Here is a 19,641-nt window from a genome sequence, read left to right as displayed (position 1 = left end):
TGCATCCATTTGTTGAAACATCTCAATTGGTATTCTGTCTATCCTGGAGCCTTGTTTTTCACCAGTGTCTTCAGTGCAGCTTGAACTTCTTCAATACCATCAGTTCTTGATTATATGCTACCTCCTGAAATGGTTGAACATCAATCAATTCTTTCTTGTATATTGATTCTGTGTATTCTTTCCATCTTCTTTTGATGCTTCCTACATCATTCAATGTTCTGCGCATAGAATCCCTCAATATTGTAACTCAAGGCTTGAATTTTTTCCTTCAGTTCTTTCAGCTTGAGAAATGCTGAGCACATTCTTCTCTTTTGTTTTTCCAACTACAGGTCTTTGCACACGTCATATAAAACTTTATCTTCTCAAGCCACCCTTTGAAATCTTCTGTTCAGCCCTCTTATTTCATCAGTTCTTCCATTCACTTTAGCTGCTCTATGTTCAAGAGCAAGCTTCAGAGTCTCTTCTGACATCCATTTTGATCTTTTCTTTCTTTCCTGTCTTTCTCATGACCTTTTGCTTTCTTCATGTATGATGTCATTGATATCATCCCACAACTCATCTGGTCTTTAGTCGCTAGTGTTCAGTGCCTCAAATCTATTCTTGAGATGGCCTCTAAATTCAGGTGAATATACTCAAGGTTGTATTTTTGCTCTTATGGGCTGTTTTGAATTTGCTTCAGCTTCAACTTGAACTTGCATAGGAGCAATCGATGGTCTGTTCCGCAGTCAGCCCCTGGCCTTATTCTGACTGATGATATTGAGCTTCTCCATTGTCTCTTTCCACAGATGTAGTTGATTGATTCCTGTGTATTCCATCTGGTGAGGTTTACATGTGTAGTCACCATTTACGTTGTTGAAAAAGGTATTTGCAATGTGCAAGTCATTGGTCTTTGCAAAATCCTATCATGCACTCTCAGGCATTATTTCTAACCACCAAGGACATATTTTCCAACTACCGATCCTTCTTTGTTTCCAATTTTCACCTTCCAATCACCAATAATTATCAGTGCATCTTAAGTGCATGTTTGATGGATTTCAGACTATAGAAGTTGGTAAAAACTTCAGTTTCTTCATCTTTGGCGTTAGTGGTTGCTGCATAAATTTGAAAGAGTTTTATTAACTGGTCTTCCTTGTAGGCATATGGATATTTTCCTATCACTAACAGCATTGTACTAAAAGATAGATCTTGAAATGTTCTTTTTGACGATGAATGCAATGCCATTCCTCTTCAAGTTGTCATTCCCAACATAGTAGCCCATATGATTATCTGTGTCAAAACGGCCAATACCAGTCCATTTCAGCTCAGCAGTGCCTAGGATATAGATCTTTATGTGTTCCATTTCATTTTTGATGACTTCCAACTTTCCTAGATTTATATTTTCTAGATGCTTACATTCCATGTTCCGATTATTAATGAATGTTTACAGCTGTTTCTTCTCATTTTGAGTCGTGCCACATTAGCAAATGAAGGCCCCAAGCTTTACTCCATCCATGTCATTAAGCTCAACTGTTCTTTGAGGAGGCAGCTCTTCCTAGTTGTATTTTGAGTGCCTTCCTACCTGAGGGGCTCATCTTTCCACCCAGTATCAGACAATGTTCCACTGCTATTCATAATGTTTTCACTGGTCAGTTTTTTCAGAAATAGACAACCAGGTCCTTCTTTCTAGTCTGTCTTAGTGTGGAAGCTCTGCTGAAACCTGTCTGCCATGGGTGACCATGCTGATATTTGAAATACCAGTGTCATAGTTTCTACCATCACAGCAGCACGCAAGCCACCACCATATAAAAAACTGACAGGCGAGTCATGGTCACCTCACTATGATGTCTTATATAAAAGGGACAACCACAAGGGCAAACTCCTGTGCTTCTGTGTCCGGGACTTCTTTGGATGGTAACAAGTTGGCATTGGTCATGGCAAGGGCCAAGTAGATTGCCAGACAACTTCGCTATAGGTCTGATAAGGAACTCAGTGATCTAGGTCCCCTCTACTCTGACTGAAGTGACACTTGCCTATGCAGAGCTTAGTAGTAGGGTGAGGCCTGTAAAATCAATACAAGGCCTGTATGAAAGGAAGGATATTGCAAATTACCTACATCACAAATTTGAAGTGGGCTATTTGCTGTTAAATATTTAACAGGACCTGCTTCTTTCTATTCCAAAGAAAGTACTTCCTCCACTGAAATAGTTAACTTGATTATGTGCAGAATATCCAAAACAGAGTTGATTAACACAGAAATGAAATAACTACTGCTACAAATATTTAGAAAAACCACCTTGAAACGAGCTGGATTTTTCTCATACATTTGCTGTTAAGCAGTTTCTGAAAGGTAATGAATAACAAACAGCAATTTAAAAATCTTTTCTTCAAAATCAGTTTACTATTTTTGCTGAAATAATATGGGCCCTAAATGGTACTTCTTAAAGGAACTCTCCTTATGATAACCATAAACTTAGAGTTTGGATTAGAGAGGTAAAAGGAAAAAATATAAAGCAAATGTTAGTAAAAACAGCTTTATTTATCACACTGTTGTCTAACTAGACTGCACTGTCTTGTAGGTTCCCAGTAGAATGCTTTACATTTTATATGTGTGATTTTAAATCCATTCTTTTATCCTTCCAACCACAAGGTAAGTCAGAATTACTGAGCCAATTTACAGATGAGGAGACTTAGACTCAAATTGCTTAAATAGTTAGTTGAGGGTCACATAGTTAATAAGTGATATGTTGATCCTAATCATTTATTTATTCCCCAGTAAAAGACACTAATTTAGAAGAAAAAAAATAACCTGTACTAGGCACAGTGCTACAGTCCCTCGATCTCACTGTTTAGTGAAGGAGACAGATCCAGAAACAAATAATTATAATGTGAAAATTACAATAGTGATATGTATAGTGTATTTTGGGACCATGGAGAAAGGTCATTAATCCCAGGTAAAGGAAGACTTCCTAGAAGGGATAATATCTGAGCCAGTCTTACACATTAATTACACAAGTATCAGCCAAGCAAAGGAAACAAGGACAAAGATGGGGTGGGTGGGATTGCATTTAGATGAAATCAGCAGTTTGGATTTATGGACTGTAAAATGTCTGGCAGGAAATTATAAGAGATGCAGCCAGAGATGCTGGAAACAGATCTTGGAGGGCCCAGTAAGAGCCAAGAGGATCCTTGATCTATTGGTAGTGCCTGAAGGGGGCAGGTGATTTTCACTTTAGATATGGCTGTGTGGAGGATACATTTTAAGGGAACAATATTGGAGACAGGGAGATTGTTCAGGAGGCCATGGCAGAAGTCCAGACAAAGGAGGATAAGGACCAAACCAGGAGAGGGCTAATGAGTTTGGCTGAGAAATAACGTGGTCCAGAAATATTTAGGAGGTAAAATTGACAGAACATGGAGATTGATTTGGGATGTGCAGAACAGCAGGACACCAAGGACAACTCTACTTCTTAGTGTGGGTGACTTGGTGGGTGGTGGAAGCACTGACTGAAATGGTGAGTACAGGGGGGACTGCTGAGTGCAGTTTTGAACATGATGATTTGGGGTACCTGTGGGATAGGCAGTTGTGCACACCAGTCTGAAACTAGGGAGAAGTAGTATTTCTTAGTGTAAAAATGGCTGAGACACAGAAGGAAAAATATTGTGTGACCTCACTTACATAAGAAAACAAGAAAAGGCAAATGTATAGAGACCAGGGGTGGTAGGGAAGGGGAAAGAAGGGTTAACAGTGATGGGAAAATCACATTGATTAAGGGTAAGGTTGCACAGCTGATTATTGTAATTGCTGTCAGTGAGTTGCACACCTATAAAAAGTTGAACTGGCGAAGTTGTGTGATATATTTATAACAACAACAACAAAAGAGTAGGTGCTAAGGCTGCTTATGAACAACCAAACACCTCAAGGAATTTGGTTCCTTCCTTTGGAGGTTTAGGGTTATGATTTCATGAGACATCCCAGTTAATTGGCCTGTTGGCCTAATAACATGTTTAGTGCTTCTGTTCTACCTCCTAGTTTGTTTCATAGTGCCTGGGGTCTTAAAAGCTTGCAAACAGCCATTCAAGGCATGACACTTGATTATTTGCCTGGAGCAACAGAAGAAGAAGGAGAGTCAGGAATAGGAGGCAGATATGCAACGTGTGGAATCCTGATCAAAAGGGGGAGATGGAGAACAGAATTTTAAATGCTTATGGACTCCAGACTTTCTGGAGCCATAGGGGCTGGATGAACCCCTCAAACTATTACCCTGAGATAATCTTAAAAACTTAAACCAAATATATCCCCTGAAATCTTAAAACCAAACAATAGTTTAATAATAAATGTCTGCCTTGAGCATTATGCTCTTTTAAGCACTATCTATATGAGATCAAAGTGACAACAGCAACTTGAAAGATTAGATAGGAACCTTAGGGGGCAGTGAGTTTATGTTAATGAGGAATGAAAAGGAGGGTGAGAATGGTTGCACAACTTGAGGAATGTAATCAGTGTCACTGAATTGTACATGTAAAAACTGTTGAATTGCTCTGTTTTGCTGCGATATTCTCAACAAAATAAAATTTTAGAAAAATATAAAAAAATGACTGAAAGCACACAGATACTTTGAACAACTTGAAGAGCAGTGGGCTGAGGATTGAATTTTGGGGCATTTGAAGATTTAATTAGGAGGATGAAAAGAATGGCCAAAAGGAGGAGGAGAATCAGGGGAAGCAGAGTCTTGAAAGCCAAAGAATTCCAGGATGATAGAATGATCCGCAGAGGTCCAGTAAGATGAGACCTAAAAATTCTCAGCTGGACTGGGCAGCTTGAAGGCCACTGGTGACCTTAGTGAGAGCAGTTCCCAATAGGGCGGTGGGTGTAAAAACTGCCCATGGGTTGAAGAGTAAATAAGAATAAGAATATCAAGAGAACTAATATTTACTCTTCTTTCTACTCTTCATGTGAAAATTCCTGAGGAATACAATAGAAGAATTTTTTTTTAATGACAAAATCTGCTGCTTTTGTAGACTGACGGGAAGAGGCTAAAAAAAGGAAGGTGCATTTGGAACAAGATGGTTCAAATCTTGTTTTCGCCACATCATGGCTGTATGCCCTTGGTCACATTTCTTAACTTCTCTGAGCTTAAATTTCTATTTCTCAAATGAGTATCTTAATACTTACCTCTTAGGATTGTTATAAGAATTAAATGAAGTAATACAGAGGGAGCCTTAGCATAAGTACTTTGCACATAAAAATTTAGTAAATAGCTATATTTATTATAAAGATACAGGTAAAAGAAACAAAATTTTCTGTTTTTCCAGCTGAAACTTTCTATTGCCATACTAGATGTTTAGAACTTTGGGCAGTCATTTTAATCCTCACTTTCCTACAGCCAAACTGTAAATAAATAAATATCTTTAAACTGATGTGAATAATCACAAAGGAAATATGAACATATTTATTTAACATACTACTCAGAGTAATTTTGTAGCTAAAATTAGAAATAGCTTCATTAAAGAAAATATTCCACAGATTTTAGATATGTTATGATTTTCTTTAAGTGAAAGATCAAACCTTCTGTCTACATGTACATGTGAATGTATTTGGTAACCTGATTTTTTTTATACAGCTGGAAAATGATTAAGTGATTAAAAAAAATCTCACTTTCACTTTAAAGCCAAGAAATAATGCTTAGCATGTTAAATTTCCCTGGCTCTTCATACTTCATGAGTTTCAGAGTCTAGGATTCTATTTAGATCTTATCCAAATTTATTCCTTTCTACATCACCGTAGTCACTTAAATTCTAAACTGACAGTGTGGAGCAACATGCAGGTTCTCATTTCCCTCCTACTTCCTGTACTATTCACAGATGTGTACCTGGATTTTTTTTTTTTTTAACTGGTAGAGATAAGGATAACGTGTGACAATATATGCAATGAAATGAGAAGTGGCAATTATCTCCACTAATAATTAGAAATGTGATTATATGAACATCTAGTGCTTAATCAAGTAGGTTTTAGAGTGTCCATTAGTAAAAATGTTTATTATTAAATGTCAGCAGGGAATGGAAAATAGCAAAAGAGACTCCACAGGGAGGCCCTCTGGACTGGAAGACTGGATTTTGACTAATTGTTCATTTCCTGAACTCATGGAGATTTTTCAGTTCCTTCTTCCTTAACCTGACCAGTTTGTGTAAAAATATTCTCTGCAGATTTGATACCTAGGAGAGTCTCTATCTCTTGATTCTCATGATATATTCAAGTAGTCAGTCCTCGTTATTCATGGACTCTATACTTGCAAATTCACCTGTATGCTAGAATTTTTCGGTTACCCCAAAATCAGTACTCACGGTCATTCGCAGACATGCACAGAAAAGAGAAAAATTTGAGTGGCTTGACGCACACATTCCCAGGTGAGACGGAATAAAGTGGTGCTCTGCCTTCTTGTTTCAGCTCTCAAAGGTAAACAAAAGTCCTCTTGGTGGTATATTTAATGCCACATTTTTCAAATTTTTGTGCTTTTTGTTGGTGATATCACTGTTTGAAATGGCCCCCAAGCATAGTGCTGAGCACTGTCTAGTGTTCTAAGTGCAAGAAGGCTGTGGTGTCCCTTACAGAGAAAATGTTGAATAAGCTTCATTCAGGCTTGAGTTGTAACTGTTAGCTGTGAGTTCAATGTTAATGAATGAAAAATATATGTTAGGTAAGATGTCTTTAAACGGAAGCACACATAAAACAAGGTTATGTATTAATCAGCTGGTGAAAATGTGACCAGAGGCTCACAGGAACCTAACCTTATATTTACCCCAGGAGCAATGGTTTAGTATTCACTAATTCAGCATTTGCAGTGATGTTATAGAACACAACTACCACAAATAACGAGAATCTACTGTAATTTCATTCCCCATATCTATGTATTTATTGTCTCTTCCCAAAGTAGTAACTTTCCTTCTTCTAACTATTTTGTAAGTTTGTAAAAGGAAGAATACTCTAATAATTTAACTTAAATTAACACAAGGTGTTCACGAACATTTCAAGTAACTTGTTAAAGACTGAAATGACAAAACTCCTAAAAGTCTATCTTTCCAATCAACCAATAATGTTATTGAATCATTTTGAAATTTAACAGTGATGCGATTGTAATTTTTCATAGTTAGGAAACGATTTTTCATGACTTTTTCTGTTTATTACTTTTGAAAATTTTTGAAGTTAAATATCCATCTTCTATATTACAAAAATGTAGAAGATGGATATTTCCCCAGTTTTCCCTAAAAGTTGCATAGTACTGGATGCAATCAGTTGTAGTAATACCTACTTTATAGGATTATCACAAGGATTAAATGAGATCATATAGAGTGAGACAGAGAGATTTAACACAGTTCTTGGCACATGGTAGATACTTGGCACATACTATCAATAGATAGTAGCAATTTCTAAGATAAAACCGTGAGAGGACTAAGGTTCTCTGGTTGTTTTTCACTGAAACGTTTTAGCTTCTTTTTAGATATTTAGAACTTTATGTAATCAGTTTTAAACTGATAAGATCTTAAAATAAAAAAAGAAATGCCTTTGAAAACTTGTTCTTACTTCTCAATACAAAAGAAATATTATGGCTGTATCTATCTACTTAACACATTACACTTGTGTGATATTGCTGGGCAGCTATTACTGTCAGGACCCTGGCCAGCAGCCCACAAAAAGGGCCCCCAGCCCAGCTTTAGCCAAGCTTAGCTGACCCTGCAGTGTCCAGTGATTGGACTCCCACCCAGCCTCCCAGGATTATGCTTAGCAAACCCCTCATTGGAAAACAATTCAAACTGAGTCCACAAGATAACCAAAGTCCCTTAAAACTAGAATGGGTAGATAAATAAAAGTATATACATGATGAAATATGTAAGTATACCAGTTAAAAGGAATGAGTAGATTATAATAACTTAAACATTGCTTAAAAACAATGACAGCAGGAACAGAGTTGCAGAATATGTATATCATGACACCTTTTCTGTGTACATAAAAACGTAGAACAATACTATCAACTGTTCATGGATATAACACATAAAATATAAAAAATGGACAGTAAGGATATACAGCACAGTCACCTTTGGGGACGGGGCATGGTGGGGGGTGGGGGGGAGAAATGGTACTGGGATTGATGACAAATGGGAAGTTCAACTTAGTTTTTTTTAAATAAAAAAGCCTTGTATGTAAAAGTATAGAGTTTATTAATAGATCTGGGAAGTGGGTATATGGAGAGTTGTTCATTTTTTTCTATGCATTCTTCTGTATTTTTTAAATTTCTAAAAATAATTGGGAAAAATATAAAAGACAGAGGCTAACTTACAGGCCAGTGAAAGGTGGGGGAGTAAGGGTGGGTGCTGTGTCACCCTTACGATATGGTTAAAATCAATACATTAATTTTTTCTTTCAGTTAAACTGAGTTAAGTGCATATATGGTTTCCAGAGTTCAAGTACAATCCCTGCAAGCTTTGGGCAAATATTTTTATTTAGCAAATATACGGGCGTACACTGTGTGTCTAGCAATATGCTACTCAGAGGCTGAAAACCCAGAGTTCTCCAAGGACTAGACAGAAACAAAATACGTAAATTTTCAAGTCCTGGTGTATGAGAATGAATCCTGATGAGGACTGTGATGAACTGAAAGGCCTCATCTAAAGCCATTCAAGTTCAAAAATATTTTTATAACACTATGGTAGCCAAGCTAAACGAGATTGTGAGCCAAATTCTCCCACAACTGCAAATTTCCCACCTCTATGTAAATGCTGAGATAAGACTTAACTCTTGGAAAGCCATGCTAATAGCCTGTTATGAAAAGAGTTTATCTCTGCAGCTTTTCTAGTAGTTGTCAAACTAAAAAAGTAGTTGTCAGGACAGGATAAAATAAATCACCTTAGTACTCAGAATAATTGGATAATTACGTATATGCATACCCATTGCTGTCGAGTCAATGCCGACTCATAGCGACTCTATAGAACAGAGTAGAGTGCCCCATAGGGTTTCCAAGTTGTAATCTTTGCAGGAGCTTCTGCCACATTTCTCCCGCAGAGCGGCTGGCGCGTTCAAACCGCCAACCTTTTGGTTAGCAGCCGAATGCTTAACCGCTACGCCACCATAAGTATAGAGGAAAAATAAGGTAACCCTCAGAATAGGCGAAGGTACGATAACTGCAGAAGTATTTGATTTTAGTAATCAGTTCAACAGCTTCATAAGATCTAAGTTTCAAAAATGGCAGATGTACACGTGTGTTATTCAGACCAAACGTGTAATGAAAAGGTCAGACATTCTGAGACTGTCATTTTACCTGTTCACATAGTTACATCATTTTGGTTTTTAGGAAAATGTGGTGGGCCCAGGCACAGAGCCTCAGGTGCAGTGAGGTAAGCTGTTTCTCACCTAGAACCTGCACGAGAATTTTAGCCTTCTCTTGCTAATGGTTAGATGCCACGACGCTCCAGAGAGAGCGGAGGGAGCTCCCTAGTGGCCAGAGCCTGCACTTCAGGCCCCCGCCCTTCCCAAGCCACACAGCCTGGCTGCCTGAGAGACAAGGCTCGGGCCTGTGAGAACGTCAGCTGCGCTCGGGGGAAGAAGGCCTGTGGCCCAACTTTCTTCCAGAATTACCAGATTGTGGAATAAGCACGTGAAGGAGAAAGAATTCATTTCCTTACCTCATGTGTTCATTTTTAAAAAATAGGTCCGTGACTTTATTATTAGTATTCAGTGGAATGTCCCAGAGTGATGTTTTGTTATCTGAATTTGCCAAATGTGAATATAAATTGACTTTCTCTTGTGGAATTGGTACTTTTGTTTTCTGATTAGGAAATTAAATTGAGATTTTGTTTCTTTGCTTTATTAATCTGGTGTGTTGTTTTCATTATTCTAGAAGTGGAAAGCTAAATAACCATTTAGAAGCTGCTATTCATGAGGCCATGAGTGAACTGGACAAAATGTCTGGGACTGTAAGTTAATTTATTTTTCCATTATGCTGTACTTTTTTAAAAATAAATTGTTTTGCACTTTTTGGTAAAATCTCTTGAATATTGTCAAGCAATTCACGTTGTAACAGTCAGTATTAAGTTACTAGGCTAGAAAAAAGATGGATATCAACAAGGATTCAAAGTAATTTTTAACAAAAAATAACCTAGCAGTGGTAACTATGTCTTTTTTCTGAGATAAGTAACTTTTGTTTTTCCCATGTAACATTCTTCTAAACTTAGAGCAGGAAAATATTGAAGTTCAAACAACAGCTTTCTGCATGTGACCCTGAATAGCAGTGGCCATTACTGGTGTCTAAATATTCAATAATATAAATTTCACTCTGTGAAACAAAAAAGTGAGATTGAATAGTTGGGTAGAGACCAACTTGCCTTTCCGTTCTACTGTTACCTAAAACATCAAATATTTGGCTCAAAATTCTGTCATTAAATTATTTAATGCCAACAACTCTGGTTTTAGAGTAGTGTCTTTACTTTTTCTTTACATTTTCATTGAGCTCTGCATAAAATAACATTGAATGTGAGATGTGTAATCATTATCTTCTAATTCACATATTGGCTAATGTAAACACTCAAAATATAATTTTGATAATCTCAAAAAAATGTGAATTATCGAAGTCCTTTTTTTTTTTTTTTAACAACAGAGGATAATTTTTTTTCCCCTGATACTTTGTGTTAACAAGATAACCTGAATCCAAACATCATATCTGATGACTATTGAATGACAGATTTAAATTATAGATTTACAGAATGGTGGGATTGGTATAGTCTTTAGAGATTTTGTAATCGAACCCCTTATTCCACAGATAGAATAATTGAGACCCTGAGAGATTAAATTTCCTGACATAATTATAGGAAAAGTCTAGAGCTGAGATTGCAAACTCACATGCCTTCTAACCAAAATCAAACCAAACCAGTTGTTGTCAGGTTGATTCTGACTCACGGTAACCCTGTGTGTATAGAGTAGAGCTACTCCATAGGGTTTTCATGGCCGTGACCTTTCGGCAGCAGATCACCACGTATTTCTTCCAAGGCATCTCTGGGGTGTGTTTGAACTGCCGACTTTTTGGTTAGTAGCCTAGCACCTTAATCATTTGCCCCACCCAGGGACTCCCAAATGCCTCTTGTTGTTGTTATGTGCTGTCGTGCTGATTTTGACTCATAGCAGCCCCATGTGACAAAGTAGAACTGCCCCACAGGGTTTTCTAGGCCATAATCTTTATGGGAGCAGATTGCCAGGTCTTTCTCCCTCAGAGCCACTGGGTGAGTTTGAATTGCAGACCTCTCGGTTAGCAGCCAAGCGCTTAAGCATTGTGCCACCAGGGCTCCTAATGCTGCCTAGGACTAGACAAGTAATATCAATAAGTGAAGCCGATCAGGTATAACAGAATCGGCAATTCAAATAGGTTTAGAAATACCAACAAGAATGCACTGGTCAGGGAAGGCCAACTACCAACCCCTGGTCTCAAAGGCTCAACACCAAAAACCAAACCCATTGCCACTGAGTTGATTCAAACTCATAGTGACACTATAAGACAGAGTAGAACTGCCCCACAGAGTTTTCAAGGCAGTAAATCTTTATAGACGCTCTCATGGAGCAACTGGTGGGTTTGAACCACTGACCTTTCAGTTAGCAGCTAAGCACTTTTAACCACTGGGCCACCAGGGCTTCCTGAGGCTGTATACAGTAAAGGTAATTGTTCACCCGGGTCTGATACTGGTTGGAGTAGGGGTTGCTCTACATAGTTATTCAGGGACCCAGATTCTCTATCATTCCTTAGGGCCTCAGAGTGCCCCAATAGATCTTTGCATCCAGTCCAGCAGATCGAGAAGAGAGTATGCACGGAGCACTGCTGGGATAGATTTTATGGGCCAGGCCTGGAAATTCATGACTTCCGCTCATACTCCATTGCCTTCACTCAATTGCATGGCCTTCTTAACCGAAATGAACTGGGAAATGTATACAGTGTGACTGTTCAGGAAAAAGAGAAAATAGGCTTGGAGAGCATCTTGCTAGTCTTTGCCTTAGGACATTTGGCCTTTGTGGCCAGCAGCAGTCAAGAGTGATGGGGACCATGGCAACCTGGAGGGCATGTGCTGACTCCAGGAGGAGCTCCTTTTCCATGCTCCAGCAGTTCGCAGCCATGTGGGAAACTGTGCCCAGGTTACAAGATATTCCCATTGTCATGAGAAGCTAAAAACATAGATTTTTATGCAAATTTTTTCATGTTTTTAGTGTGGACAACTACTTTAAAAATATTAAGACATTATATGGCTAAATGAAATGCATCTTTTAGACGTTTGATCTACAAATTAACAGTGTGCGATCTCTGATAAAGGCTTCTTTTCTCAATTATAAAAGCTCTCAGTTATGGCTCTTTACCAGAGATTAAAACCCATTGAACCAAACATGTTGCTGTCAAGTTGATTCTGAGTCATAGCTACCCTATAGGACAGGGTAGAACTGCCCCACAGGGTTTCCAGGCTGTAATTTTTACGGAAGCAGACTGCCACATCGTTCTCCCCCTGCAGAGCGGCTGGTGGGTTCCAACCACTAACTTTTCAGTTGGCGGGCGAGCACTTAACCACTGTGCCACCAGGACTTCTTACCAGAGACTAGAGGGGAGGAAGCAATTTAAGAAACTCATAAACATTATTTTAAAAGTTTAAATATTTTTAAAAAGCTTTTTGTATCTGGCTCTGAATAGCACTGGCCATTGCTATTGTCTAAACATTATTTTTAAACATATAATTGAGGTGGAAAGGATATTAGAGTTCTGAACACTCCTGGTCTAAACCCAACTGTTGAATTTTACTTTTTTGTTTTGTGGATGGCAGTAGAGCTTGCTTTATTGAACACTGTGACTGCTTTTAATGGTACAAGCAAGACGAATTATAGTTGAAAGAGCTCCTGGGTTGATTTTCACTCTTCCTCCTGTAAAAACCATTCTCCTATGGGATTTCTGATACAGTTGGAAACACTGTCAGTTCCGTATGTTTTATATAAAAACATAGGCTAATAGCGTGGTGGAGACAGCTTGTAGCAGATCTTGAGAGCTGATTGTATACATCTTTTCCCAACTCTGAGTTCCATGATATCATACTGGTATCTTGAAATTGGCTGCATTGGAAATATTTCCTCAGTTGAAATTGGCCAATGTTGCAATGGGCTTGTGTCCCCTTCTGCCCCCTGCCCCCTACAGAGAGCTGGCTGTTATGCATTTACTACACCACTTCCTTGGACCCATTCTGCATTCCTGGGTCTTGATCTTGCCTCTTCCCATCAGTAGCCATAACACAATACAGGGTACCTGATCCCTCTCTAGCACTTACCCTCTGTCTCTCTGTCCCTCAAAACCATACCTGCTCTCTAATACCTGGCTTCATGCTCTGATGCTACTCAACCCCTGTTCAGTGTGACACACAGCCCTAACTGCTGTTAGTTCCTGCATTAGTCCATAAAGATACTTGTATTAATTGCTCTTTCCAGACTACACAAGCTCAGATCTGCCAACAGATGGTAGTGGTATTGTTTTCCATCCTGACTCTTCTCGTAAACAAACATCCTTGGGCTGAGCTATGTGTGCGTGTGCTTATCGTCTCTGACCCTTCTTAGGAGTTGTAAAATAAGCAGGGTGATGAAGAGAAGATGAAACATGCTCGGTAGGTAATTACTTTTCCAGGTGGTAATGAAATGGGTGATCTAGGGATGGATCTCTGATGGGGAAGGCTTTATTTTTGTCTTAAATGACAGTGGGGGTAGCAAGTGCATATGCATTCCCCACTGACTTTTCTTTTGTGTCCTACTGTTGATTGGGGTCCTCAGAGTGTTTCTCTGCTTAGGGGTTTCTAGAAGTCCTCGTTCTCTGCAGTGACTGTGGGCAGACAGAGATCAGGGTCTTGGTGAAAATTTAAATGCCTGAAGGATATCAGAGATTGAAAATGAGAGCCAGAGCCTGTCCCCTACCCTGCTTTTTGTCAGAAACTGGATCCTGTTATTTCAACCTCTTTTTTTCTTTTCACTTCTTTATTTTCAGGTTCACCAAATCCCACAGGGAGACAGACAAATGAGACCCCCCAAACCCAAGAGGAGGAAGATCTCCAGATAACAGGGACTACTCCACTAATGCGCAGTGTTTATCAAATGGAACGTGCACAGATATGTCTGTATATAGGTATTGATATAGCCACGGTTAGATCAATATTTATACTATGGCAGAGAGCTACCACCACCACAGGGTGCTAAAAGAAACAGTGATAGAATATTTTTTGATCAGGAAGGATAATGAATGCTGGAAAAAATGAATCAAAAATCCCTGAAAGATGATAGTTGTGGATGGTCAAGAGATTACTGAGAAACTCTTTTTCTATGATACTAAAATTGTGATTATAAGAAATAGTCCAAATGTTTCTGAAGAATTTTCAATGTTGTATATAGAAAATACAGAATTTCATGGTGATATCAGAAATGTAAATATTGTACAATATTGTCATGTACAAGCATACCTAATGCACACTTTATCTTTTATTGTACAAAGAAATAGTGTACAAAATTCTTTGGTTTCTATTGAGTACACTTACCAGAGACTACCAGTGTAAAGTGATAAATAAAAATACAACCTAAATGCTTTTCTATGATAACGTAAAAGATGCTGTTTTTGTATTTAACAGCAGAGAAAAGGCATGATGCTGTAATACCTGAATTATGACATACACTTCATACCACTGAGTGTTCATTTATATTGTCTGTTTGGAATGAACTTGCCTGGAAGCACTGGACTCGATTTCGGGTGTCTAGGAAATTGCGACCTTACCAATTTCTAAAGGGATGAGGGCTCACAGGTCTAAATTAAGAATTCAGAAACTGCAACCATTTGTTGCATATTTTTTTTACCTAAGTTTTAAAGTAGTATAGGTTTTATAAAAAAAAGAAAAAAATCCTAGATGTAATATTTTATTCAGCCATTTCTGTAGGTAATGTGTCATAGCCACCTGGTGAGCTAGATTGCCTATCCTGCACCACCATTGATGATCAGAATTGAATTATGTGGCAAACTATATCTGACAAGGTAAAACCTTCTGTTTGCATACATGGAGGCAAAAGCCCCGTGGAAACCAGTAACAGAGTTGAGGTTGATTATGATTCTTTTTTTTTTTTTTTGTAGTGGCAAAAATAAATACGAATTATGACAGCAATTTTCATATCCATTCATCAGTATTACTTAAACCAGAAGTTAAGGTGGCTTGTAAGAACTATTAGCAGTGGTAATTTTTATCAGTATTATGTAACATACCAGATTTATTTTATTTAAAGAATTATTTGTACCATTAGCAGATTCTCATATATATTAATGTGGCTGAAATGTGCAGGTTAACTCTATTAACCAAATTATTTATATTATATTAAGTAAAAAAAAAAATGTGAAACAAATCTAGAGAAAAAATAATACATTACACGTAGACAAACCTAAAACTGTGAGCCATTGTAAAGTACAAGGTAATTAATAAGAAATGTAGCACAACATCATTTTCTGTCTTTTTTTTCACCATGTGGTGGTGGTATAACCTTATCTCCCAGGCAGTGAAGCATAGTTGCAGGCCTCCAGCCTGACTCAGTTGATGGATCGTCAAAAGAAAGGATTCATTATCCCTTTATTCTTGGAACCACCAGCCCCCACCTTAAACCCCTAGTGAGTGCTGCCTTACCCTCTAGCCTGGGCCTCACTCAGCAGTGTAATGCCGGTGCTGCTGGGAGGCATCCAATAGCAAGCTCTCAACCCCCCAGTGCCCACCACCTCCAGGCCTCCTCCTCTCTCAACTGCCCCAAACGCCTCAGTCCCGTGATGTAGCAGAGTTCCAGTAACTCAGGAAAAAGAGACCAAGGTCATTCCTCAAGATGGCTTCTTGGGGCCACAGCACAGAGCGCGCCACCTGGGCTCACTTTTGATAGCAACAGCTCTTAATTCTTCTTCATCTCCTGCGTCTCCCTCTCCTTTCCATTCCCACCCTCACCCCTACTTAGCCCTAAGCCAGATGGAATGCAACTGGCTACACTAGGCTTCATGGCCTGGAGGCAGGGATCCTTCCTTCTGGGGATAGACTCATTTTGTCTTTCCTGCAATGGCGGGACTGCCTCCCACGGTCCTTCGTGCAGTCACTTTTGTGTAATTTACTTGACACATTTTTGTTACAAGTTGATGCGTTTGGTATGTTTCGATCATTAATGTTGTCCTTTATTTATTTATTTATTCATTTTTGCATCAATCTGCTTTTCGACTGGTTTGTCTACATGGTTGTTTTTATTCACAGATACACTCGTGTGTTGGGGTGTGTCTGTGTGTGTGTGCGTGTGTAGTTTTGTTTTGGTTTTGTTTTAGTCTTTTCTGTCTTCAGACAGAGTTTGTGTAGACCAAGGCTTCTTTGGGATATTTTAAGCTAGTTAAGTTGGACCTCCCCACCAATGTATACTTTACATCGGTAGACCATGTAAAGTACGTTCATGCCCATGATTTCACTGGTCGCTTATGGCTTGATGTGGGTGCTAGGTGTAGTTTCAGTCCACAAGGGCTTTTTTTTTTTTCTTTTCTCTTTATTTTACAGTTTTATGATTTCATGTAAGCAATTAATTCAAATATTGTTAGCATTACAGGTCATGCAGTGCTGTAACATTTTTTAAAATGTTGCACCTACTTTACAATTGAAAAAATTGGTCACTCGTACTTGAATTTTGCCCAGAGAGCTGTTTCTTTCTCTTTGTATTAAAGCTAATTCACTTATTTTAAAAAATGAAGGCCAGCCCTTCCTCTTTAGTTAATTTTTTATTCCCTTAAAAAAAAAGTCTTTTTATTTTTTCAAAAACAAGTCCAAGAATGGAAACAAAATGAAAAAAATTTGTTCCTTTGAAGAACATAATAGTCCCCCTGCTGGAAAAGGAAATGTATTCTATTTTTTGTCCTCTTCACAGTCCTAGGAAGCACAAGGAGAATCAGCTATACCTTTAAGTAGATTTTCAGTATCGTTTCAAATGAGTGAGAAATCACTGAGCAGCTCTTGTGTGATTTGTCTTATTTGTACCATTAAAAGCAGTCTGGGGCTTTTCTTTATTTTAAGGAACATTTTTGGTTTGTACTTTTCAGTCCCATTGTGAATGAAAACGCTTTAAGGAGCATATTTACCCCTCATGATATCATGGGCCACTTTTTTATTTGGACTGTACCTTTGAGTTATTTATTTACTATGTCAGTTTTTTTAAGTAAACACAGCCTTTTTATTTAAACAGAACCTTGCAGCAGATTGTGGGAGGAGCTGAGGGTGATTATTTCACTTTCTGTAAATTTTATGAAGACTTTCAACTAAGCTGCCCCACGAGATTATTCTTTTTTCATTTCAGACCCTGATAACACATTGTGGTTAACTTTGGTAATTTTCCATGCAGTTTGCAGTGTTCCCTTGCAAGTCACAAGTTTGCATTAAGATTGTAAAATCTAAGATGTTTAAGATGCTGGTGACATTGGCTTTCTGAGAGGGGCGGGGGGAAGCTAAGATTCTAGACCTTACCTAAAATCTGGCCTCTTGTTTACTTTGCCTCTTCGTGCCCAGATGCTATAATGCGAGACTCAAGACTTTCAATGTAGCATGTGAGGTGAGTTGTGCATCATTTGGGGGCTGTGAACAAAAAATGTCACCAGCCAGACCTGTAATCGTGAATTAGCTTATCTTTTTCTTTCATTTACTCTATCATGTTTGCATTAGCCAAAGAAATAAGAACATTAGTAATCCATCTGTGTAAACAATCCGGAAGTGAGTATTAAATCAGTGAGCCAAAAAGCAATAAACAACTCAAGCATGGGAAATCCTGCTAACAGTGAGGAGTCTGATATAGAAACAAATATATAAAAAGCATTATCTTCAAATATGAAAGATTAATTTGTATTTATTGTAAATATGTATTATCAGCCTTATCTGCTTTTATACACACTGTGTGTGTACCTCAGTGACCTTTTATAAACCGTAAAAATGGTTGACTTAATAACTTGTTATGTAAATACAAAGTTGTCTATAAATTGGAAAATTTGATGCCACATGGCTTCACAATATACAAATGTGTTTTGTAACATCATGCCTTTATGGATTAAGTATAAATACACTGGATTGTCTGTGTAGAAGAGTAGCAGTTTACATTTCACCCGCATTTCAAATGAATATTTTTGTCCAAATGGTTATACTCTTAGGAAAAGAAAATGACCTGAACATTTTCACTGTGAAAAATATGGTTTTGATTTCACCAAAACTCCTTTTCAAATTCAAGAGTCTATTTAATTCCATGCCAAGTGCTTTGCTTATGAGGTTTCTATAGGGGATTCATTGATCCAGGACTGGGATCTTACGAGGAAGACTCCCTATACTGAGTTATTCTACTTTAGAGAGAGACTATGAATCTTTCTAGTCACAGACAGAAGAACCTCAGCCTTCTTATTGTTCTTTAACTTAACCTTCTGCTTTGTTTCCACACATCTTAGAAAGTACCACACAGATAAGCAGGTCCAAGGTCTTATGAAAGGAGCCCTGGTGGTAACCGAAAGGTCAGTGGTTCAAACCCACCAGACACTCCTCCAGAGTAAAGACCTGGAGATCTACTCCCATAAAGATTTTAGCCTAGGGAACTCTATGGGGCAATTCTACTCTGTCCTATAGGGTCGCTAGGAGTCAGAATTGACTTGATGGTACACAACAACAACAGGTCTTGTGAACCAAGGCGGCTACAGAGTGTCACCTCAATGTAGAATTTCTCAGTCTCAGCACTACTGACATTCTGGGCTGGATCATTCGTTGTTGCAGGTATTGTCCTATGCACTGTAGGATGTTAACACCGTTCCTGGCCTCTACCCACCAAATGCCATTAGCTGCTTCGCAAGTCGTGAGAATAAAAAATGGCTCCAGACATTATTAAATGCCTCTTGGGGTGGGAAGGGGGGGGGTATAACGAAAGTTGACACCACTGTCTTAAGGGAATCAGCTGGGGAGCATAGAGCCTGGTAAAATACAGCCACAGTTTGCGTGCTGTAATCAGCAGGGAACTGACTCCTAGAAGCAACCAAAATCTGTACCAAAGGTGTGCCTCTCAGCCTGTGGTTGAGGAAGTGAATACAACAGCTTCAGCTGCATTTTGAACACACTGAGCACTTCTGATCCTTGACTACCCAGGGCAATCATGTTTTGAGAACTCCCAGGGAGTGGCTTAGGAGAGTTGCCCAAATACTTATGGCTCCGAGTTTGCGAGAAGAGCTTCCAGGCGATAGTGTCACTGCCTCCCATGGGCCGAGATGAGGAACTTGGCTAAGGGAAACATACTTTAACTGCTTCTACAGCAGCCTGGTTCAGGTATCAATAGTTTTTGTGTGATCCCCTCTTAAGTTCTGACAGAGCACTTCAGTAGATCTTGGAGGTATCACTGATATTCATTCAGTAAACATTTATTGACATCCTGTGCCCAGCAATGAGGGTATAATGGTGAAGAAGAAAGGCCTATTCTCTACCCTCTGTCAAAAGAGACAACCAATTAAACATTAAGTACAATAAAGAGTGATAAAGGCTAGGATAAGGGAGCACAGCATAGGGCCCCTGACCTAGTTTAACAGGTGTGGGAGCTTGAGTGAGGAT

The 19,641-nt window shown here is 38.6% G+C and overlaps 1 protein-coding gene across 48 annotated transcripts in view; it reads left to right on the top strand.

The window, feature by feature from the left end:
- Nucleotides 1–18,907, top strand: part of MBD5 (methyl-CpG binding domain protein 5) — a 444,773-nt gene extending 425,866 nt beyond the window's left edge. For all 48 annotated transcript variants that reach the window (XM_064287180.1, XM_064287215.1, XM_064287194.1 and 45 more), the window contains 2 exons: nt 9,870–9,945; nt 14,019–18,907. In XM_064287180.1, coding sequence (XP_064143250.1) covers nt 9,870–9,945; nt 14,019–14,090 — 148 coding nt within the window. In that variant the 3' untranslated portion in view covers nt 14,091–18,907. The remainder of the gene's footprint in view (nt 1–9,869; nt 9,946–14,018) is intronic.
- The last annotated feature ends 734 nt before the right edge of the window (nt 18,908–19,641 follow it).

Source organism: Loxodonta africana, chromosome 6, assembly GCF_030014295.1.
Source record: "Loxodonta africana isolate mLoxAfr1 chromosome 6, mLoxAfr1.hap2, whole genome shotgun sequence".
Taxonomy (NCBI): Eukaryota; Metazoa; Chordata; class Mammalia; order Proboscidea; family Elephantidae; genus Loxodonta; species Loxodonta africana.
The sequence above is the reverse complement of the archived record's forward strand: the minus strand, read 5'-3'. Positions and strand labels throughout refer to the sequence as shown.